The 23,849-nt window shown below is 44.1% G+C and overlaps 3 protein-coding genes across 4 annotated transcripts in view; 2 read left to right on the top strand and 1 right to left on the bottom strand.

The window, feature by feature from the left end:
* The window catches only part of trip12 (thyroid hormone receptor interactor 12), a 63,430-nt gene extending 62,298 nt beyond the window's left edge, over positions 1-1,132 (bottom strand). For both annotated transcript variants that reach the window (XM_080547580.1, XM_080547581.1), the window contains exon 1: positions 1,067-1,132. The gene's annotated coding sequence lies outside the window, so the exon portion shown is untranslated. The remainder of the gene's footprint in view (positions 1-1,066) is intronic.
* A 526-nt stretch (positions 1,133-1,658) lies between these two features.
* Positions 1,659-5,740, top strand: fbxo36a (F-box protein 36a; the record flags this gene model as incomplete). The annotated part of the gene is made up of 6 exons (XM_080547353.1): positions 1,659-1,754; positions 2,030-2,138; positions 2,259-2,431; positions 3,000-3,136; positions 5,271-5,417; positions 5,716-5,740. 6 exons carry the CDS (start codon positions 1,659-1,661, stop codon positions 5,738-5,740), a joined length of 687 nt encoding a protein of 228 aa, XP_080403479.1.
* Positions 5,741-17,294: 11,554 nt separating this feature from the next.
* On the top strand, positions 17,295-21,224 carry LOC308172447 (zinc finger and BTB domain-containing protein 38-like; the record flags this gene model as incomplete). Its single annotated transcript, XM_080547352.1, has 1 exon — positions 17,295-21,224. The coding sequence occupies one exon, from the start codon at positions 17,295-17,297 to the stop codon at positions 21,222-21,224; it is 3,930 nt and encodes a 1,309-aa protein (XP_080403478.1).
* Positions 21,225-23,849: the final 2,625 nt, after the last annotated feature.

Genomic DNA, 23,849 nt, shown 5'->3' with positions numbered 1-23,849 from the left:
AAATGTCAACATTTTAAAAAAAATAACACCACCATCACTTCCCTGCACATAGGCCTGTGGCATGTTTTAACTAACTAACGCCTGTTTGTTCACAAGGAACGTCAGCCTTTAATTAAACCTCATCTAACGACATTACTCACACGTCATACTCGTTTGGGAAACGACCATTAACAGTTACCGTGATCAAATCTCTATATTGACATCGCAGTGCCATTAATTAAACGTGGCAAATATCGACTCGATATTAGTCAACAACGGCAGAGTTAACTGTTGACGTGTAACACACAAACAAGGACAACTACGTAAACAAAACGTTTACTAGCTATGGCTAGCTATCTTAATGTGAAGCGAATGGGGAAGCTAATGTTTTGGGAAGCTAATGTTTTAGCAAGCTTGCCTTCTGTTTTGGCTGTCCAGGCTAGCTAGCCTGTGTTTGGCTAGCTGTTCGTTGACATGAATAAGCTATAGGAGCCATAGCTTAGCATAGACATTAGCCATATAGCTTTGTTAGCTAGCTAAGTTACTAGGCGATATAGCGAGCTAACGTTAGCTCAAAGTAATTGGACTCACGTCGCCGAGTGAGCTAATAGTATGGCGTATCAAGTATCGCGATAATTCGTGTTTGACTAGCGAATTGTTACAATGTTACGTACAGAATCGAGCAATCAGCCAAATCAACTGCAAAAAATCAACTGCAAAAAATGCGAAATGGCCTCTGAACCTTCTCTGCTTGCATCACACTGTCAGATACACACACACACACACACACACACACACACACACACACACCAACACACCAACACACACACACACACACACACACACACACACACACACACACACACACACACACACACACACACACAACAAAAAAACACAGGAAAGCAGGAACAGGATTCATGAGATGACAATGTTGCAATTGGAAAGGAAACCATATTTTTCTCGCGACACGGACTCCCTAAATCCTCCCAAATAAGTAGGTCTTATTAAATAAAACCCTCAAAGAGGCCCCCACGCATACCCCTGGATATGATGTCACTGAATATTGATAATATGATGTTATTACCGTTTTCGTTTGTCCAGTGTTTGTAGTTGTAACAGAATGTGCTGCCAGCTCCACTCTCTCTCTCTCTCTCTCTCTCTGCGCGTTTACCTTCACATCAGCTGAGGGACGCGCCACCGCCGTATACCTCCGCTTTAAACACTTCCATTCTTCCGCTAGGGACTACTTTTGAAAAGTCGACACGGAAAAGGATTCAGAATTTCAGACACAAATCAGCTAAATCGCTCCAACCTCGTTGAATGTGTGCAATGTGTTGTACTATGTCAATAATAGCTATAAGAGCTTATATAATAAGAGCTATCTCGCAAGTCCAGTCAGAGGAACCCCCACAGTAGCGCTAGGGGTATCTAGCGAGATATCAATGCGCTGGGTCGTGACCTCTTAATCTAACAACAGTTTTATCGAAAATTGCGATTTCCAAGGCAATTTCTCTAAACTAAAGCGTCACGTTGATTTAAATGTTACGATCAAAAATAACCCAGCATCCCGTTCAATACCTAAAATCGCGAATGAATTTTCCTTTCATAAATAGTACACACAATCATATTTCAGTCCTGCTCCTGTTGTCATGGTAACTGTTCAGCGTCTTTAAAAAATGGCGTCTCTGCTCGGGGAAAAGGTGTTTGAGATAAATGGCACAGGTCCCTCTCCGTCAAAAGACTTCTTTCAACTCACAGTAACCAAAACTGATGTAAGGTCTTGACTTTTATAATCTATTTTTCTAATATAGTCTATCTCACGACGTTGGTGACAGGTGAAAGTATATCAGAGTTCTGACTGGTTGAACAGGTTGCTAGCAGCAGCATTCACTCCAACCGTTTTATTTGTTTTCAGATAAAATGGATCAAGTGAAAGTTCTCAACCTTTCTTTCTGTACTAGTGTCAACCTCATAACTTATTATGTGTGTGTTCTGTTCACACACGCAAGCTACAAGGCTATATGGTGTATGCCTTTATATATTTCAGGTGATATGGAGATCATGGAAGATCTCTCTGCGAAAAGAGTTTCGGGGAGCTGCACCTGGGGAAGTGAAGCAATCCCACAGTGATTATCTGCTTGATTCTCGCCAGCAGAGTAAGGTTTATATTAGAACAGAGCGATTTACCCGATCACAGTCTCTGACATGCAAATATTTGTTTGTTTGTGTCTTGAGAACACATTCGTGTGTATTGATGAGTGTAACTCCATCTCTAGACCAGGTAGCTGCGGTGTTTGGCCAGGACACCCTACAGTACACCAAAGCACTGTGCCAGGGACACTTTGACTACCTGGAACGCCTTCCCGATGACCTACTGCTCAGAATCCTGGCCTACCTGAAGCTGGAGGATGTAGCACGGCTCGCACAGACCACACAGAGGTTCAGGAAGGTAAGAGGCTCTCCACACTTGAAGCATGTACCCAAAGAATAAGCAGAAGCATATCAGCTTTGCCAGGTTTTATATAGACATTGATATTACCACACTGTATGTCTTCAGGGAGAGTGACAGTGCTGCAATAATAATACAGTATTGGATAACGTATATATATTTAGTTATCCAATACTTTGTTTAGTATAAATTCAAGAAAATTCAAGAACCAATTTTAATTCAATCAAGCTCAGCAGGCTCAACTATAGTCATGTTGCTGAGTTCATTGACAGAAGTAATCTGTTTGCAGTGATTTTTGTATTGGGATTGCTCTTCTTGACTCTGAAACCCTCATAACACATTCAAGCCCAATATGTATTTCCTGTAATTTGCTAATCAACAGATGAGAAGCTTCTGTAATCCAATAGAACAAAAGTAAGGCTGCTGTCACATGCAGAGTGAGTTGGTGTGTGTGTGTGTGTGTGTGTGTGTGTGTGTGTGTGTGTGTGTGTGTGTGTGTGTGTCACTGGTGTGTGTGGGTGTATGGTGTGTGTGTGTGTGTGTGTGTGTGTGTGTGTGTGTGTCCCAGCTCTGCAACAGTCCAGAGTTCTGGGAGCAGACCGTGAGGGGGCGCTGTGAGGAGCTCAGCCCGGACATGGAGGCCCTGGCCAGCGCCATGGGCTGGAGGAAGGTCTTTTTCACCTTCTACAACACCAAAGAGCATCAGTAGAAGGAGGAAGCTAAACACTAAAACAAGATTGTTTCAATGACTCTGTGTGTAGCTTAACAAATGTTTAATTGTTGGTAAAATGTGGCAAAAATGTGAAATGTTCTTCCAGTAACACAAGTATCTGCAGTGTTTGTTAGTGTGTATTCTGTGTTGCTATTCTGAGGCTTACATGTCAAACTAATTGCACTTTGTAATGCAGATGAATAGTATTTTAGTGCCAAATGTTGTTATTTCCAAACAAATTCTTAAAATTGAATTAATTCCTTTGTCCTTGGTTTCTTTTGTATTTTATTTAAAATCCACATAACTCTAAAATATACAGTATATTAAGCAAACCCATATTACTGGCTCAAAGTAAAGTATGTAAATGTAGACTTATACAACAGTTAGTTCCGACCAAGTAATTTGATTGGACAAGAGGCATTCTATGAGTAGTGATACACAGTATAACAGCACTGGGACTTTTAACTAGATGTATCACTCCGCCGCACAGGTGTTCTAAATGACCGTTAATTAGACTACATTGTAGAGTGGACCTGCGCCATCGTACTGCGGACATTTGTCAGTGTGAGTTCAAGAGGCGCGTCTGATTAAACTGCTTGTGCTAGAATAGACTGTGTACTACTGGATACCTCACCGTATTCATTGTTAGAGAGTTGACTCATGTTGATATTTGACTATAATGTGCACACTAGAAAACGATGGAGCAGCGTGCTGTCTGATGTCAACTCGTCTGACTGAATCACATTCACACATGCCACCAAAGCGACTGTCAACCGAGTCATATTTCACTGGTTGCACAATACATGGAAATGTACAAATAAATGTACACGATACAAAGTAGCTAGTTTGTGTTCAGGTTACTAGGCAAAAGTCCAGTTGAGCAGTCCCGTTGCGGAACTATTTTTACTTGACGGAGCCAAAATAAATGATTAAATAAACAAACAAATCATAATCTGTGTCACTTATTACTGTTAACTAATAAAGTGCGCTGTAGAACTGTTGTATAAAAGCAATATCACACTCGAGGTCGTGCTGTTATACTGAATATCAGCACGGCTGTGATTGTCTTCGGTACTCGGCCTGCGGCCTCGTACCTATGACCGAATCACAGCCGTGCTGATATTCAGTATAACACACTCCTTCTCGTGTGATATTGCTTAAATATTAATGGCTTTAGTTGAAATGAGATACTGGAGGAGGTAGGCTAACCATTGAGTCAAGACTGAGATATGCTATACCGTATGCATGGTGTTATACAAGTGCATGAACAACATGTTCTGTAGATTATGAGAAGCAGATCAAACACACTTAAATACTAACATGAGCTTTCTTGCGCCCTCTGCTGGTAAGAGATATGCGAGAACCTGCGTTCTTCTACACCTCCTCTAGCCAGCAGAGGGCGCAAGACGGCAATGAAATGCAGACCCTTATTTCAGGTAAATCATGCAAAAACCTGCTATCACAAACGTAATTCCACTTAAATGTATTCATAAACTGGATTGTTCATTTTCTTTGGCCTCAGAAAAAGTGCTGAACACCGTAAGCACAAAGGAACTGGTCTGGCTAAAGGAGAAATTATTTAATTGTAATAATATTATTAAATTAAAGCATTTAGGCCTAAAATGATATTTGAACTAAGCTAAAAAAAAACTTGATTAATTAAAGTAAAAAAAACAACCTCAATGTCATAAGGGATTGTAAAATAAAATCCATTAGCTGTGACCAAATATCTCTCTTCTCATAAGTAAGTAGTGGGTTGGGGGATGGACGCAATAAAACTATGGCCCAAGGCCCTGCCTGGTACTACAGTAAGATCTATTATAACAAGGCCCTGACTGGTACTAAGGTCTATTATTAGCTTGACTTGCAAAACAGCGCCTCCTCAGCTCGGTCTGGGGGGGGAGATAATCATTACGTAACAATAAAAAAATGTCTCCAGCTCCACTTCCTGAATTCCAGAACAACTAGACATGCGAGTTAGCCAGCCTGGAAGCCTCTGTCTGTCTGCCTGACTGTTTGTTTGTTTGTTTGTCTGTTTGGGCAGAGCTTGCCCCCCTCTCTTTCACTTATTCCCTCCACACATTCATATCACCCCTCCTTCCCTCCTTCTCCTCTTTTGTGGGTCAGTGATGCAGCGGGAGTGACTGTGACGCAGCAGAGTCAGCAGCCTCCAGACAGACCGGCAGCACAGCAGGGAGTGGACCAGAGAGGCTGTGCCCAGGCCGGGCCAGACACACAAGGCAGCCGCCCGCCAACAGAACACAAGACGCAAAGGTAAACCCCATGACTGGGCTAAAGGGAGTGCAGGAGTAGGGTAGAGCTCTCCCACACACCACACACCACATACCACAGAAGCTCACTACAATAGGGACAGAGGAAGGCCTGTACAACCAGCCAGGAGGATACAGTTGGGCAGGCTACTCAGTATGTGTGTGCTTGGTGCGCAAGTGCAACAGTAATGAGTTTCATTGTTTATGTATAGCGGTGTGTCTGTGTGTTTGGAGAGTATGGATGAGGCCTAGTCAGGCCTGCGCTGTGGGCTCTGTTTCCCCGGCGACCAGTGTCCCTCTAGGCCCCCCCGCTCTGAGAGCGGCTGAGGACACACTGAGGCAGTAAGGCCGTTTATTTTCGAAGTGCTTTTATTGTGGTTTTGAGAATATCCCGTCTGTAACACATCTATGTGCAGTATGTCGTGTCGTGACGTTAGAATTATAAGGTTCTGTCTCGTCAAAATTTAGTTTTTTACATAATCTGATCCATTAGGTGTTTATTAATGCCTGTGTGGTGTTATTTTTAAAAAATGTAGACATTTTTGAGTTAGTAATTCATAAAGTACAAAGGTTCCATCTCACAAAACATAATGGAATGTAAAAACTTTGACGCTCAATATCTCAGAGATAGAACCTCAGGGTGTGGAAAAGAGTGACAGAAAGGAGAAACCTTGACAAAAACTGAGTAGAATTATGTGAAAAGTAAATCAATAAAAAAATCACAACAAACATTGATGAAATCTAATTTGTCTGACTGACAGGTAGGAATCTACAAGCAGTTATTGAAGAGCCAAAGACCAAACTCAAATCTGTGAATGACAAGGAATCAGCAGGTTTCATTCATTCATTCATTCATTCATTCATTCATTCATTTAATTTCTTGATTACAATTTCAAAATGTGTATCCATGGAAATATGTCCAAAGTACGTGGCTAATGCTGTTTCTATAGTTAATTTGGTTCTGTATCTTCAGTCAGTATGGAGTTTGTGGCTCTCTCACCTCATTGTGGAATAGATACTAAAACAAACCAAGCTTAGCAACAAACACAACAAGTAACAACAACAAGTAACAACCTCCCACTGACTAGGGTAGGGACTATGTCCCACACAGTTCTAATCCATTTATATAGTACTTTTATATAGTACCTTTATATAGTACTTTTATATAGTACTTTTCAGGAAGGTCACAAAGCTCTTCACAGAAAAGGAGAAAGCAAACAGAGCAATCAAACAAGCAGGGAAATAAACGCAAAACATGGGTACAAATACGAAAATGCAGGAATTCATGAAACAAAAATGGCGGTCAAATTTAAAATGGAAAGCATAAGATCAGTAAAAGTAATAAAGCAATACAATTGCAATGAACTGGATCACTCCAATGGTCCAGTTATAATAGCAGTTCTATGAAAACGTGTTTAAAAAAAAAAAAAATTGAGCAAGGGGTCAGCTATATATCACACGCATCACCAACACTGCTGCCAGGATAACTGGACTCCCCACACCCAACCTCACAGCACTAAACAACAGGGCCCATCTCACGCATCGCCACAACCACAATAGAACAGGACATCACCCACCCACTCAATCTGTACCTCGCCCCACTGCCATCCGGGCATAGGTACAGAACGCCAAGGTGCAAAAGGGCTCGCTTTGGCAAAAGCATGATCCCCGCAGCCATTGTTGCCTTAAATAACAGACCGCGCTGAGTGTGTGTACCTGTGTATCTGTCATGTGTAGTACACCTTGTTGTTGTTTGCTTTTTTTAAGCTTTACGTTTTTTTTCTTGGTTGCCACAGTAACCAGGTCATGCCACAGCAGTGCAGAAGTTGGCAGCAGTGTGAGGGTGTGAGGCGCTGGTCTGGTGACAGGCTGATGCTACTGCACTAGTACTGCAGGGTCCTGAGAGAACACAGGCAGCAGCAGGCGGCTAGGCTAGGCCTGCACCAGAAATAGCACCTGTGGTTTGTGGTGTTGCGTCTTGATCACAAACACACACTGCCTCCACATGACTGTTGATGAGCACAGAGAGACAAAAGAATAGAAGAAGACAAAGACACAATGACTGATTCTTATAATGAGCTGAACATGGTCAGAAATATGGATGATAATCAGGTCCCAGTCGAATCCACGTCTCTCTAAGTGTTTCTAACCATCTCTAACCGTTTACCATTTAAGATGAACCATGTACACAAATTGAAGACAACTGTGATAAAAAAAAAAGTACAGGAGCAACCCCCTGGAACAGCTGGGGAGGGTAGCACAGCAGTGCCATGTCTGGTCCCCCCCCCCGCCCAACCCCCTCCTCCTGCACTCTGCAGTGCTGACGCATCTTCTGCGTTCGCATCAATCAGCGGCTCCACAAAGGTGAGCTCACACACAGTCTCGTCTCCGGCGGTGACGCTAGCAGCTAGCACTGTTTATTTCCTCTGTCCCTCTGTACCTTTTGTGAAAGCAGAACGGAAGCAGCAGGTTTGCAGTCATCTTGCAAATACAGGCACGGTAATCATGTTCAGGAACTATTCATTATCATATAGTACATAAACTAGCTGAACGTGTGAGAGGAGTGAGAGAGAGAGAGAGGGGTGTGAGTGTAGCTATACAGTACAGACAAAGAAAACGTGTGAGCGCGTTCACAGGACGGAGAAGAATGACATGTTTGTAAGTGCGTCTTCTCTCTGGGTGGACTGTATGTCCCGTTACATTAAAGATGAGCTTCCCCTGTCACCCAATGAGATATGCAAAAAAAAGCAGAAGCAACTGCACACTCTAGCACAAGTAGAGGAAATGTGATTCCGCTTGTGTTTGTTGTGCAGCTGCAGCGACGTCTCTGTCCCCCGCTAGCAGGCATGCACCCGGGCGCTTTCTCTCCCTGATCCGTGGCGCGACACACACACACACAGCGTCAGTGTGTGATGTAGCACTGAAGCGGCTCTCCTCTCCGCTCTCTCGTCCTCAGCTATGCTTGATAAAGTTGCTGCTTCCTGCTTGGCAGACTGCAGACTGCTCCAGTTGTCCAGGCAGCACAGAGGAGAGGCACACATACGTTAGTACCAGCCAATGCAGCCATTTATAAACGGGAATATAGATAGATGCCTGTGGCCGACGGACTGGGATCTGGGATCTGGGATCTGGGACAGGGGTACTCAGAAGAGCAGAGACAGACCAAAGCTAGCCCAGTGGTCTGGGGTGCATGGGGAGACAGGAAGGACGTTAGAGAAGGACTGTGGAGAGTGCAGCACAGCACAGAGAGGAGGGAGTGATAGAGCGGGTGTGGAGGAGAGACGGCAGAGAAGGCTCTGCCACTGACAGCTCCACTGAGCAGCAAGCCAGTCTAGAAAAAAAACTCTACTTTCTCTGCCTGGGCTTTAGAGGAAGCAGGGTTTTGGTGTACACTAGAGAGCATGGTCTATAGAGGAGGGGATACTGCATGACATGAGAATTGTTCCTCTTCATCTCCTGCATCATTCTCTCTGATTTCTCTGAAGGTATGTTCAGCATGTTTTTCCCGCAAAAATGACTTTGAGTTGACAAATGAATTTATTTAGTTTTCTTTTGATAGAAATATACACAGTAGCCTATGCTATGCAGCGGCGGTGTCTGGAGGGTGACTTTTGCTTGAAATTTCGCTCTTTTGTTTGAACCTGGCAGTTTGTATTATCCTACGACAGTGCTTTTGCGTCCTTTTGTGGTTAACAGAAATAGGGGATTTCATTTTCAGGTTTTTTGAAACATATCACATAATACGTTCAGGCACAGTTGAACTAGGGTGTGGCATAAAGACATCTGTTGGTGACGAATTTCAAATATTTCCGCTCATCGTGGAAAATAAACAATAAACCCATATGAATAGGTCAAATTACTCATAACTGTATCACTCCAGTATAATAATGAACAGAGGAGGAAGGCGGGCAGCAGCGCGTTGTCAGATGAAAACGTTTTTGCAAAGCGGCACACAAACCAGAGGACTCAGCACCACGGCGGCAGCTCATCTCCTGCTGCAGGCGGAAGAGAAGGCAGAAAGCAGAAAGCAGCATCCACTGGGTTGCATTTGCTGCTGCGGGCGCCCACACACGCATACCCAGGCACAGACAAAGACCAGCCGCCTCCATTGCAATGGAGCTCTGCTCTGCTCTGCTCTGCTCTGCTCTGCTCTGCTCTGCTCAGACTCTCAGACTGGCTGGCTGAGAGAGAGAGAGAGAGAGAGAGAGAGAGAGAGAGAGAGAGAGAGAGAGAGAGAGAGAGAGAGGACCAAATCCCCGGACAGCTAATGCAGTTGCCCGCCATCCAACTGAATCACCAATAAGTGCTGCGCCACAGCATGTTGCCCTGACAACAGAGGCCTGTCAGACAGGGAAGCAGCACGTCGTATTCTCAGCCACACGAGAGCTAGGCTTCGTCTGTCTTATATTCTAATGGCGGCGCCTAGACAATAACATTAGCCGGAATAATCATGAAATCGTTTAAAAAAATGTAAAGTAATATACACAAACTGTTGTTTATTCAAGAATGTAGGGTATTTTATCATTCTAATATATCGTTTGGAATGTTTCTTTCGTTTAACGTGAGGGAACCCAGGTCAGATTAGCGTGGCTGTGAGTGGTCTGGGGATGAAGGCTTTTTTGCTACGCGCGATACATGTTCATCTAACTTCTGTCATTTGGTTAATCTTTCTCCCCTTACTTTCCTGAATTATATCTGACACATTAGACTTAACGCTGCCATGTAGGTAAACAAGTGATTGATGTAGCAGAAATGATGTTGTCTTAATTTTGTCAATCTGTACCTCGCCCCACTGCCATCCGGGCGTAGGTACAGAACGCTAAGGTGCAATAGGGCTCGCTTTGGCCAAAGCCTGATCCCCGCAGCCATTGTTGCCTTAAATAACAGACCGCGCTGAGTGTGTGTACCTGTGTATCTGTCATGTACTGTCTGTTGTTGTCTGTGTTATACAGTGTTGTATATATATGTACTGCACAGTGGTGTGAAAATGAATTTCCCCCTAGGGACAATACATCTAATCTAATCTAATCTAAATGTACGAATTTTGATGTAGCCGTTCAACGTTAATGAATGTAGAACTAGAAGCTACTTTCTTTAGCAGACACATTTCCTACTGTGTTAGAGTTTAATGCCACATTACAGAGGTGACAGGGTTGACTAACCACAACCCACACACTGACCCTGGTCCAGTCAGAGCATCACTCCTGGCTGGCAGCTCTCACACTCCCCTTAGAGGAGTACAGTGTGTGTGTGTGTGTGTGGGTGTGTGGGTGTGTGTGTGTGTGTGTGTGTGTGTGTGTGTGTGTGTAAATCCATGGTATGTGTAAGCTATGCGTACCTGTGCGATTAGGGATAGGATGAGCAACTGAATTCTCCTTTGAAAAAGTGAAACCATCTCTGTCTAATTGTGTCTATAAGCGCTGGTATTTCCTCTCAACAGTGTTTGGTTGCTCTTTAACCATGAACCCATCCAACATATCTCCTTTAACCATGAACCCATCCAACATATCTCCTTTAACCATGAACCCATCCAACATGTCTCCTTTAACCATGAACCCATCCAACATATCTCCTTTAACCACGAACCCATCCAACATATCTCTTTTAACCATGAACCCATCCAACATATCTCCTTTAACCATGAACCCATCCAACATGTCTCCTTTAACCATGAACCCATCCAACATATCTCCTTTAACCACGAACCCATCCAACATATCTCCTTTAACCATGAACCCATCCAACATGTCTCCTTTAACCACGAACCCATCCAACATGTCTCCTTTAACCACGAACCCATCCAACATATCTCCTTTAACCATGAACCCATCCAACATGTCTCCTTTAACCATGAACCCATCCAACATGTCTCCTTTAACCATGAACCCATCCAACATATCTCCTTTAACCATGAACCCATCCAACATGTCTCCTTTAACCATGAACCCATCCAACATATCTCCTTTAACCATGAACCCATCCAACATATCTCCTTTAACCATGAACCCATCCAACATGTCTCCTTTAACCATGAACCCATCCAACATGTCTCCTTTAACCATGAACCCATCCAACATGTCTCCTTTAACCATGAACCCATCCAACATATCTCTTTTAACCATGAACCCATCCAACATATCTCCTTTAACCATGAACCCATCCAACATATCTCCTTTAACCACGAACCCATCCAACATATCTCCTTTAACCATGAACCCATCCAACATGTCTCCTTTAACCATGAACCCATCCAACATGTCTCCTTTAACCATGAACCCATCCAACATATCTCCTTTAACCATGAACCCATCCAACATATCTCCTTTAACCATGAACCCATCCAACATGTCTCCTTTAACCATGAACCCATCCAACATGTCTCCTTTAACCACGAACCCATCCAACATATCTCCTTTAACCATGAACCCATCCAACATATCTCCTTTAACCATGAACCCATCCAACTCCTTTAACCACGAACCCATCCAGCAGCCATATCTCCTTCATATGCCGTTGGTTCACTGTTTCCATTATTAGCTTTGACTCAGCTGTATGTCGGCGAGCGCCAGTCAAAACACTCCTGCAGTGCTGACTAATAATGAATGAATGCAGTGGGCAGGGAAGGAGTATGACTCAGGGTGGCATTCTTACTCACTCTCTCTTTTTCTGTCTTTTCATTTGACTCATATGAGCTCATATGCTTCTCAATACTCTTTCTGAGAAGTAGAGGCGATGCGTTAAACGAGTGACCATCGAAGAATCTTCTTGTCGATAATGACGTTATGAATCAACCTATAGAGGATAGTCTTGCTCTTAAATGCGTTGCGTCATCTCTGGATAGATCAGGCGTGCAGCAAACACGACGTGACAAGGACGGCAAATCCCCAGGCCCGGACGGTTATATTGTAGAATTTTACAAGTCATATTCACATCTAATCTCCCCGCTCTTAGCTAAAGTTTACAACGAATCCTTTGTTAATGGTCGACTGCCGCCAACTCTATCTGAAGCCACTATATGTCTCATATTGAAGAAAGACAAAGACCCTCTTGACTGTGGCAATTTTAGGCCTATCTCCCTCCTCAATGTGGACCAAAAGATCCTGGCTAAGGTCTTAGCCTCGCGACTACAACAAGCCTTACCAACCTTAATTTCATTGGACCAGACTGGTTTTATGGTTGGGAGGAATTCCTCTTTTAACACCAGGCGGCTGCTCAACATAATTAGCTCCCCCAGCCCAATCGTCCCTGAGGTAATAATATCCCTAGATGCTGAAAAAGCATTTGACAGGGTTGAATGGGAATACCTGTTCTATGTTATGGATAGGTTTGGCTTTAGCCCCGACTTCATTGCTTGGATTAGGCTGCTCTACAAATCCCCCATGGCTTGTGTTCTCACCAACGGTGTGAGGTCGCCTCCCTTTGCTCTCCACCGTGGCACCAGACAGGGATGCCCCCTCTCCCCTCTCCTATTTGCTCTGGCCATCGAACCCTTGGCCATTTGGCTCCGGGGGGAGGAGAGAGTTGAAGGCATCACCAGGATGGGCACTACTCACAAGCTGTCATTATACGCGGATGACTTGCTATTATATGTTTCCAACCCTGTCTCATCCCTCCCAGTCATCAAAGACATCTTAATACAATTCGGCAGATATTCCGGCTACAAGCTAAATTTCAATAAAAGCGAGCTCCTCCAAATCAACAAATCAGCTAAGAAATTACCCCGGTCCTCCCTCCCATTCAGAGTGGTCCTGGATGGTTTTAAATATCTGGGAGTTTTCGTCACCACCTCATTTGACGACCTCTTTGCAAAAAACGTCCGCCCTCTCATTGATAAGGCCAAGCTCGACATGACTCGGTGGTCCTCTCTCTTCCTGTCTCTGACGGGCAGAGTTAATCTGGTTAAAATGGTGATTCTCCCTAAACTTCTCTACTTGTTCCAGCACGTCCCGATCTTTATGAGTAAGTCCTTTTTTCGTCAACTAGATCAGCTGATATCCTCGTTTTTATGGGCTAATAAACCCCCACGAATTAAGAAAGCTATCCTACAACTTCCCAAGAAATCCGGCGGTTTAGCCTTACCCAACTTCATTCAATATTACTGGGCGTGCAATATCGATAAACTTCGTCATTGGTTCAAAGACAGGGCCGAAACACCTCCTTCATGGGCCCAGATAGAACTACAGTCATCAAAGGTCTCCCTTCAGTCTCTCCTCACGGCACAACTTCCCCTTAAAATCCACAACATCTCCCAAAACCCAGTTGTCACCAACTCGACTAAGATCTGGCTACAATTCCGTAAACATTATGGAATGGATAAACCTTCCACCCTGGGCCCAATTTATGAAAATCACTTATTCCCACCCTCTTCTTTTGACCCCACCTTTCGTATTTGGCGTGACAAAGGCTTAGCTAGTGTCAAAGATCTCTACAAGGACGGAATTTTTACAGACTTTGCAGAGCTCTCATCCAGGTTTGAACTGCCCCAATCTCACCTTTTCCGTTTTCTCCAGGTCAGACATTTTATTAAAACTAAATATCCCCACTTCCCCAATCACCCACCCGGGTCCCCGTTCGACTCTTTACTCAGTCTAAAGCCCGCTCAGAAACGCTCTATCTCCATAATTTATGACTCCATTGACTCCCTCAACCCGGCTCCAGCAGCCCACCTGAAACAGACCTGGGAACAGGAAATTGGGGTGCCGATACCTGACGATCAGTGGGAGCAAATCCTTGATTTAGTCCATTCAACCTCTATGTGTGCTAGACACGGCTTATTGCAATGCAAGGTCCTCTTCAGAGTACATTACACGAATGCTCGACTGGCAAAAATATATCCAGACACCAGCGACACTTGCAACAGATGCAAACAATCACCTGCTAACCACACCCACATGTTTTGGTCTTGCCCGAAATTGACAAACTTCTGGCGCCAGGTATTTGACACACTAGGGACAGTTTTTGACAGGAACCTCGAACCTGAACCTCTCACAGCCCTATTTGGAATTGGTATCCCACCGCCTACAACACCCATGTTTTCGCTTACAAAGAGACGCGTCCTTGCCTTTACAACGCTACTGGCAAGAAGACTTATTCTATTTAAATGGAAGCACACCCTCCCCCCTTCACATAATAGCTGGCTCAAAGAGATCCTGAACCACATTAAACTAGAAAAATTAGATTTTCACTTAGAAAGTACAATACAACCTTTGACATGACTTGGAAGCCTTTCGCCGACCACCTGAGTAAGATCACCATTCAACCAGATGATGACTAGATGCCCCCCCCCCCCCCCCCTCCTTACCCTTATTGTCCTATTATGATTTTGATTTTATGTTATTGTTTGTTTGGGGTTATGCTTTTGGTTTGTGTTAATTTCATTACTTTTCTTTTAGGGTAATTACCATTACGTTTTATTTATTTCTTTTTATCAATGATGAACTGGGGGTGGGAAACATCTAGGGGCATACTAGGCTGTATAGGGGCTGATGGAGGTGGCTCTCCATTTTCGATGTATTTACTACCTTTTATATATATATATATATCTATATACTCATGTATTTATTTTTTCATGTAACGCTGTCTACACGCCGCTATGCCTGATATGAACCAGCTCACCCGACCACCCCATAAGTAACGTGTAATGTCTAACGTATATGTCTAAAAAAATAAATAAAAAGAATTAAGAAAAGAAAAGACAAGGACTCAGGTTTATTAAACAGAAGGAACTGCGTACGGAGTGAACGTCCTCTGGCATCTGAGATCAGCATTAGACAATCACACAATGGCCAGGGATGGTTTAAATACTGACACCAGTTAAATGTGATGGAAAGAGACTGACTCCAACACTTGCATGAGTCATCATTTGTTTGCAATGAATGTTCCCACTGCTTCCCAGCTACAAGTGCATGTGTAATTCTGCCACCAACTTAAGCATGATACACATAACGTGTTATCAAAGCAAATGACAAGGACATGTCTAGTATGGGCTGACTCCATGCATGGACTGCACTTATATAGCGCCTTTATCCAAAGCGCTTTACAACGGCCTCTCATTCACCCATTCAGTCACACACACATTCACACACCAATGCCGGCAAGCTGCCATGCAAGGCGCCGGCCCGCTCACTGGGAGCATAGTTGGGGTTCAGTGTCTTGCCCAAGGACACTTCAACATGTAGCCAGCCGGGGCCCCCTGAAATAAAATGGTCAAAATCATCCCCCTTCTAAAACTGCCATCCCCCCTTTCCATCCCTTATGTCATTTTATCAATGAACGTGGTATTACTGCTATTTCAACATTTAGTTTTGTGCATATTGAGTAAAATACTGTAGGCGAGGGAGGGGGCAAGCACACATGCAATGACATTTTTACCAAGTCACTGACACTGAAGTCACTGACGCTGTGGGGATGCTAACATTGTCCCCATATGATAAAATCCACCATCCCCCCTGATTTTCTTACAACTTGAGTACTGGGTATGGGAATAAGAAATGTGGGGCGGGCCAAAAAAAGAAATATTTACTGAGTTACACCCAGATATCAAAATAGGGGCTATGCAGTATCTTGTAAGATGTGAAGAATTGGTATTAAAAAAATAATTGTGATTACTAAAGATATGTTTTTTCAATATCAACAGTATTTTCCCACAATGAATCCATTAAGGATTAAAATTCTGAAATGTTACATCAAAAAGGTATATATATAGGTATAGCCTACACAGCCATTTGTAAGGACATCCTTGCACGACACGATACCTTTTGCTGTCTCCTCCTCTCCATATCTCCTCTCCATAATCTGGATAATCTTAATCTGCACTAATCTGAGAGTTCATGCCATGTGAAAGCAATATGGAGGATCACAATAGGAAGTTCCTATCACCTGTCTTACTTTTGCATACAGTATCGATGGAAAGAACACGAGACGATGGAGCTACTTTAGGCTACTTTAGGCTAACTCCTCTTTTCTAACCCCTCTTTGAGTATTGTAAAGCGCTTTGAGTTGCATTTCATGTACGAAAGGAGCTATAAATACAGCTTTACTTACTTACTTACTTACTCTATTTGAATGGAAAGTAACATACTTCAGATGTTTATGATGTACAAGAATAATCTCTTTAGACTTTGCTGCCATCTAGTGGTCCAAAAGAGAAACTAATGATTGCTTCCTAAATAAAAACATGCCAGAATCTTTACTCTAATGCCTGGTTGCGGTCCAACGGAAATACAATTTAAAAATCCAATGGCGATCTTTGCGAACGATGCAACACCGCATATACGACGCACAGGTTCAATTTATCCAACTTGTTAGCCTCTCAACAATGTTAGCTTTTATTCAAACCTGTATTAGATGCAGCCAGTCAACTGTTTGTTTGACGAAGTGCAAACCACCCGGTTCGAAATCTGCATTGCCTTTAGTTAGGAGTGTAAACAATACAGCATGTCTGCAATTTGACGCAGTCTGTGTTGTCGAGGTGGAACTAACTGTCCTATTCCCTTACCAAATCCACACATTAAACTAGCTACTTAGTCACCATTCATTTGGAAAGTGTATTTGGTATAGGCCTACACTGTAAGCAACTCCAGCAAATCAGGGTTTTAGATCAAATAATGACAGAGGCAAAAGTTATTTTCATGAAATATTATAAATGGTGGTCCAGTGGTCTAGCACCGTGGTCTACAGTGCACAAATGTATGCCCATGTTGGCATGGGTTCGAATCCGGCCCATGCCCTGCTGACACGCCCTCTTCTCTCCTTACTTTCCTGTCTGTCTTCACTGTATCTGTCCAATAAAGTGAAAAATATGAGTGGGACTGCCCCACTCAGAAAAAATATATTAAAAAATGAAATATTAAAAATGCCTCTGCCTTTGCTCTCTCCACAGATGACGGTGGTGCCTCCCTGCACCCAGGGCCTGATGGACAGCGCCCACCCCCACGCCCTCCTCAGTAGGCTCAACGAACAGCGCTCGCAGGGCCTTTACTGTGACGTCACAATAGTGGTGGAAGATGTCAAGTTCTGGGCCCACCGTAACATCCTGGCTGCCTGCAGCGGATACTTCAAGAGCGTCTTCACCACCCCTGAGGTGTGGACCTGCAGCCAGGTGCTGGAGCTCATGGACCTGAAGTCTGAGGTGTTTGCCAGCATCCTCAACTTCATCTACTGCTCAAAGGTGGCATCGCTCAGCACGGAGGACACCAGAGGCCTATTGGCTGCTGGGAAAAGACTGGGGATTCCCTTCTTAGAAAAACTAATGGAACAAGAGAGGCAGGCCACAGCTTTCCCACAAGTCCAGACCACAGCCAATCCTGTCTCAACCACAGGCCCCCCCAGTGAGGCTCCGGGAAGCCACCAAACAAAGAGGGAGAGCTCCTCCAGGCCTGAGGAGCCTGACAGTGCCAGAGGCCCGCGGATCACTAACGCATTCTCCATCACTGAAGCGGGTCCAGGAAACAACCCCTTCACCCCGGTAGATCTGCGTAGCGGGGCGAGGCAGTTGCCTGACCTTGGACACCCCCTAGCTGGCTGCCCCCCCCTCTGCCCTCCCCCCACAGTGGGCAACGAGCCCAGGCAGATCCTGTCAGAGCACTCGTATGCAATGAGCCAGGGACACAAGCCCACGGAAAACAGAGGTGGCAGCCAAGAGGAGAACAGAAAGGCCACTAAGCCCACACAGTCACAACAAAGGCAGCTGGCCAACCGGAACACTGGCCCACTCAAAAAGCGCCACAGACTGAGAGGCACCTTGGGTAAAAGTACACATCCCACTCTGGCTATAGCACATACAACACCTTTGCATACTACTGAAAGCAGCACCACATTGATCAACGCCACACCTGTGACATTGACCACCTATGTGGTCATGTCACCACCGGCATTATACTCACAGGCAAAAGCAGAAACTAGTGCAGCTAAGGAACTGCCTCTAGCCATTGATAAAGTCCATAAGGATTTAGACCTACCCACACTTTCACCACATACAGAAGATAACATATCATTATTTGGCTGTGAATACTGTCCAGAGATATTTAGTAACAAAGCACTTCTCACCAGTCACACAGAAATACACAAAAAAAGGTTTGTTAGCCATTTATTTTGCAAATTTTGCCACAGGAAGTTCATGCACTTGAAACGGTTGCGTAACCACGAGCAAGTGTGCCCAAAGGCTCTGAGAGGCTCAACTGATCAACAGCCCAACGGCAAAGAGGCCACAGACAGCCTGCCAACCATGGATGACAACACAACAACCGATTTACAGTTACCTCCTCCTGAACTCCCTGAACCCTTCATCACTAATACCCTCCAAATGAACACCTCAGAAACACAGCAGGCTATGGACCGGGTTGTAAGGCTTGGTGGGGGTCAGAGGGCGTACCACTGCAGCGTATGTAAGCGGGCCTATGTGACCCTGTCCAGCCTGAAACGCCATGAGAACGTCCACTCTTGGCAGAGAGCGTACCCCTGTCATTACTGCAATAAAGTGTTTGCCCTGGCAGAGTACCGCACCAAGCACGAGATCTGGCACACAGGCGAGCGGCGCTACCAGTGCATCTTCTGCTTGGAGACTTTCATGACCTACTACATCCTAAAGAACCACCAGAAGGCCTTCCACGGCATAGACCCTAGACTGGCCGTGAAGAAAAAGTCAGCGAGTGGAGGATTCAAGGGTAGTGTTTATCCAATCAAACTCTACAGACTTCTGCCTATGAAATTTCGAAAGAGATACAAGACGTACAGTCAGACTTATTCGGAGGGGTTGGAGGGCAGTGACCAAGCACCACTGGGGTGCAGCTCTTCCGTGCCTCCATTTGAGGATAGTGATGCTATGAACGACCCAGATGCCGGTTGTGGGACACAGCCTTTGTTCTCAATGCCAGTGACATTCATGGCCACCCCAAAGCAGGTAGTAGCATCAGCTATGCCTCGCATCAGTTTTGATCAGCCCTGTGACCAAGAAGATGTTGACCAATACATGGGCATTGAGGCAGAAGGGTGTTTACAGGGAGGCAGCAAATTCTCGTCTACATGCATAGGTAAACAGGCCGCTCCATCACACTTTGAACTTAATGGGCCGCCCTTGATCAGCTATACAACCTATACGATCCCCTTGGCCACAATGCAGCCAGATGGGGAGGCCACTGCGATGGATTATGAAGAAGATGGTGCTGGTGCAGCATCTCAAGCATTCAAGAAGAGCTCAGGACGCAGCGGTCAGAAAATGCCATTCTTAGAGCTGAATCCACTGAGCACTATGAATAGACTGGGTGAGCTGTCAGCTGCAGCACATAGACTTGAGGCCATGACTGATCAGCTATTTCAGCCGGGGGCAGAGAGTATAGAAATCAGCAGGGCGATCAAGGGGAAGACTGAAACATACATCGCCAAGCCCGCCTGCGCAGGTCCGTCCATGGACAGTCACGTCCTGCCCCTCTGCCAGATAACAGTTAAGATCGGCAACGAGGCCATCATCCGCCGGAGGATCAAGGGCTCCAAACTGTTCCACAGGAAAAGAAAGAGAAGCAAGTGCAGGGAGATGGAGGACACAGGACAGGACCGGCCTACAGAGGGCGGTGTGGAGAGCCCCAGCCTCCGTCTGAGGACAGAGGTCACTTCTGCCAGGGGTCAGAGGTCACTAGAGCCAGACCGATGTGACGACCTGACTGACCGAGACACAGCTGACAAGCTTTGGCGCCCATATTATTCATACAAACCTAAAAAGAAGAAGAGCAAGAAGCTGAGATCCAAACACAAGAAGAAGAGACGTTTGAGCTACTCCGTGACATCCGTAGCTCCCAAGTCCAACGAAGACTATTTGGATACGAGCTGCAGGAGTGCAGATAAGAGCATCTCATCAAGTGAGAGAATGAAGATAAAACACCGTCTCAGAAACAGCCTCTCAAAAACGATATACACCTGTGACATCTGCGCAAGTCCCTTTATCACTGTGTCTGGTCTGAGAGCACATATAATCGGCTCCCACCCGAATTTCTGTCGCACGTGTGGGAAGCAGTGCCCCTCTGGTGAGCCCCCCCCCAGCGGTGACACCAACCGAGGTGGCAGGGATTTCATATGCAAGAACTGTATGGAGAACGGCTCTTGTTTTGACAACACCGCAACCCGCAGTCCCAGAACAGAGAAGCGATACCGCTGTTCCTTTTGCCCCCAGCGCTTCCTCTACCTAGCCACCAAGAGGAGCCATGAGAAAAAGCATCAGGAGATGACTAGTAATGGGTACGACTCCGACGACTACCCCATACCTCTCAATAACTCAGCCACCCTGGACACAAATCTGAAAAAACACGCCATCAAAAAAGAGGAAGGGGAGGATCAGGAAGATACAGATATAGAGAGCAGAGAGTCGTTAGAATCAACAGGCAACTTCTCAAATGAGAAGATGGAGGCTAAGATGAAGCAATTGGAGGGCACAGGTGACTACACGTCAATGTCTCCAAAGATGAAGGATGCAGTGAGGATAAGTAGTGACGGACACTATCAGGAGATCACAAGATCTGTGAACAGAACAACACCGATGTCACATCTCCCCTGCTCTGACACCCTCTTTCGTCGGTCCCCTGGGCAACATAGAAAGCCACACAAAAGTTCAAAAACCAGAAAAAGGCAGAAGAAAGACTGTATGGATAGAGAGGTGCCCACCTGTAAGGCCCCTCTGACCATGCCCAGACCAGACAGCTATGTGCAGTCTTCTCCCATGTGTCAGAAAGTGGAATCTCTCACCAGAGGATCTCCTCCCATCTGGCACAGAACAGAGAGGCATATCTTCAAAGAGGACCCTTCTTTTCAAACTGCTGACTAGTCAGAAGGACGTACTTGTAAGTGGTGATCTGTAGTAGTAAACAGACATCAGTTTAACTCCAAGGCAAACAATTTGTTTCAAAAACGTTGCCTGCACAGCAGACAGACATTGCATTTCAGGACCTTTTTGACACTATATTGCTTCTATTTCTTCACTCTCAAAATGTAATGTTGATAGTTTATAGTGTTTTGAAAAGAGTGTTTTATTTTTGTATGTTTTTGGCTCTCTGAGGCAAGTCAATGATTCTTGTGTTGTCCGTCATCTATACCTATGCATTAAGATGACTGCATAGTTAGAGTGATTGATACCTTTGAAGCGTTCATATACATTTCTTTTTGTATTGCCTTGCTGGTGGTTTAGTTTGTTAGATGTTTCCTTAGTTAGTGATATTGTTAATACCTTGTTAGAGATCATTTGGTTATAATTGTGTTGATACTTTGATTAGATGTGTTGTTGATATTTGCGTTTTGTATTCACTAGTCACTTTATACTTTAAGGATTTGTTATTAGAGACTTTTTGGTTTATTGTTTTAAGAACCATCCTCGGGATGTGTTTATTGTTTGTTTCGTTTTGAGGCATTTGTTTGTAGTTTCCAATTCTGTTTTTATCCTTACTATAATACTTTTAAATTGTCTTGGCCTAATAAAAACCTTTATATTACTTACCAACTGTAATTTGTTACTTCTTCTTCACCCTAGAGAACTAGAACGTAACAGGTCGTTTTATCACTGCTGCACCACACACACCATCCAATTTAATGAAAATTATTGTACATGTTTTTTGTTTGATAAACAGTGGGGTGCAAACATGTGGGTACCCCTGGTTTAAATGTCTGTTACAATTAATCTCCAAGGCCCAGTAGTTCAAAACTTCTAATCTCAATCAATCCGATTTTGAAATCCCATTTTTTGTGATCCAGGATCAGACAACTCGGCCAGATGCTATTGTCCGCAATTGGACTTTTTGGGGGTTTAAGATATTTTCTCTTTAATCTAAATTACATTTGTGATTGATAATCTTTGTTGTGATACTTTTGTGAGCATAAACATTCATGTCATTATGTCAATTTGCCATGAAGGCTAAAAATTGTGTATTATTCCAGTTAACAAACTTTGCCATCATATTTATATTGAAACATATTTTTAAAATAAATTGTATAGTACATTTTGCTCTGGTAATCCACTGGAAATCCACCCCTCTGGTGGGATCAAGATAATCCATTTTTTGGATCAAACTGATCCCAATCCTGTGTTGTCGGTTTGAACTACCTGTTTTGAAGATTTGATCCAGATTAAACATTTTGAACTACTGGGCCCAAGTGATTGAAAGCAAACCTGAACACTAGATGCTACAAAGTTAAACATGACACCTTTCTGCAAAAACATTTATTTTCATTTTTCAGAGTTTTTAAATGATAAAAAAAAAAGGAAAAGGGCCCTGTGCAAAAGTTTGGGAACCCTTTTGGATTATTCTTTGTTACCTTTTGAGAAGATGATTACTAAGGCCCAGACCAAGGTGATTTACTCATTAGGGCTTCAATGAGTCAGGGGAATATAATTCCAGGGTTGAACTATATATTCTGAAGTAACTCCACCATGGTCCAAGGATGTCAGAATCAAGATAGTTCACTTCCACCATCAAGGAGAAGGCTATAAGATCTGGTGAGATCTGGTGAGAAATGCTCAGAAGAACCCACATATCACTGCAAAAGAGGTGCAAAAAAGAGTAGCAGACACCGGTCTAGTTGTTCACAGGACAACAATACAGCGTACCTTAAACAACAAAGACCTACATGGCAGAGTTGCCAGAAAGAAGCCTTTCCTATGACTTCAACACAAAATTAAGCGCCTGAAGTAGGCAAAAGAAAACCTTGAAAAACCTGAAGCCTATTGGAACAATGTGCTTTGGACTGATGAAACCAAAATGTCACCTTTTGGCCACAACCAAGAAGGAATGTTTGGAGAAAAAAGGGTGAAGCATTCGTAGAGAAGAACACCTTGCCAACTGTTAAGCATGGAGGTGGATCCATTATGCTTTGGGGTTGTGTAGTAGCTGGGGGCACTGGCAATATTTTGGGGGTGGAAGGAAGAATGGATTCCACTATATCAAGACATTCTAGAGGCTAATATTTGAAGGTCAGTCCAGAAATTGAGGTTGAAGAGAGGTTGGGTATTCCAGCAAGACAATGACCCGAAGCATACCTCAAAATCAACCATGAAATACCTCCAAGAAAGACGGATGAAGGTTTTGGAATGGCCATCACAGTCCCCAGACTTGAATATTATTGAGTAATATTATTATTATTATTATCGACTAAGATCTGGCTACAATTCCGTAAACATTATGGAATGGATAAACCTTCCACCCTGGGCCCAATTTATGAAAATCACTTATTCCCACCCTCTTCTTTTGACCCCACCTTTCGTATTTGGCGTGACAAAGGCTTAGCTAGTGTCAAAGATCTCTACAAGGACGGAATTTTTACAGACTTTGCAGAGCTCTCATCCAGGTTTGAACTGCCCCAATCTCACCTTTTCCGTTTTCTCCAGGTCAGACATTTTATTAAAACTAAATATCCCCACTTCCCCAATCACCCACCCGGGTCCCCGTTCGACTCTTTACTC

The sequence above is a fragment of the Nansenia antarctica genome (assembly GCF_963989245.1).
Source record: "Nansenia antarctica genome assembly, chromosome: 17".
NCBI classification, from domain to species: Eukaryota; Metazoa; Chordata; class Actinopteri; order Argentiniformes; family Microstomatidae; genus Nansenia; species Nansenia antarctica.
The sequence above is the reverse complement of the archived record's forward strand: the minus strand, read 5'-3'. Positions and strand labels throughout refer to the sequence as shown.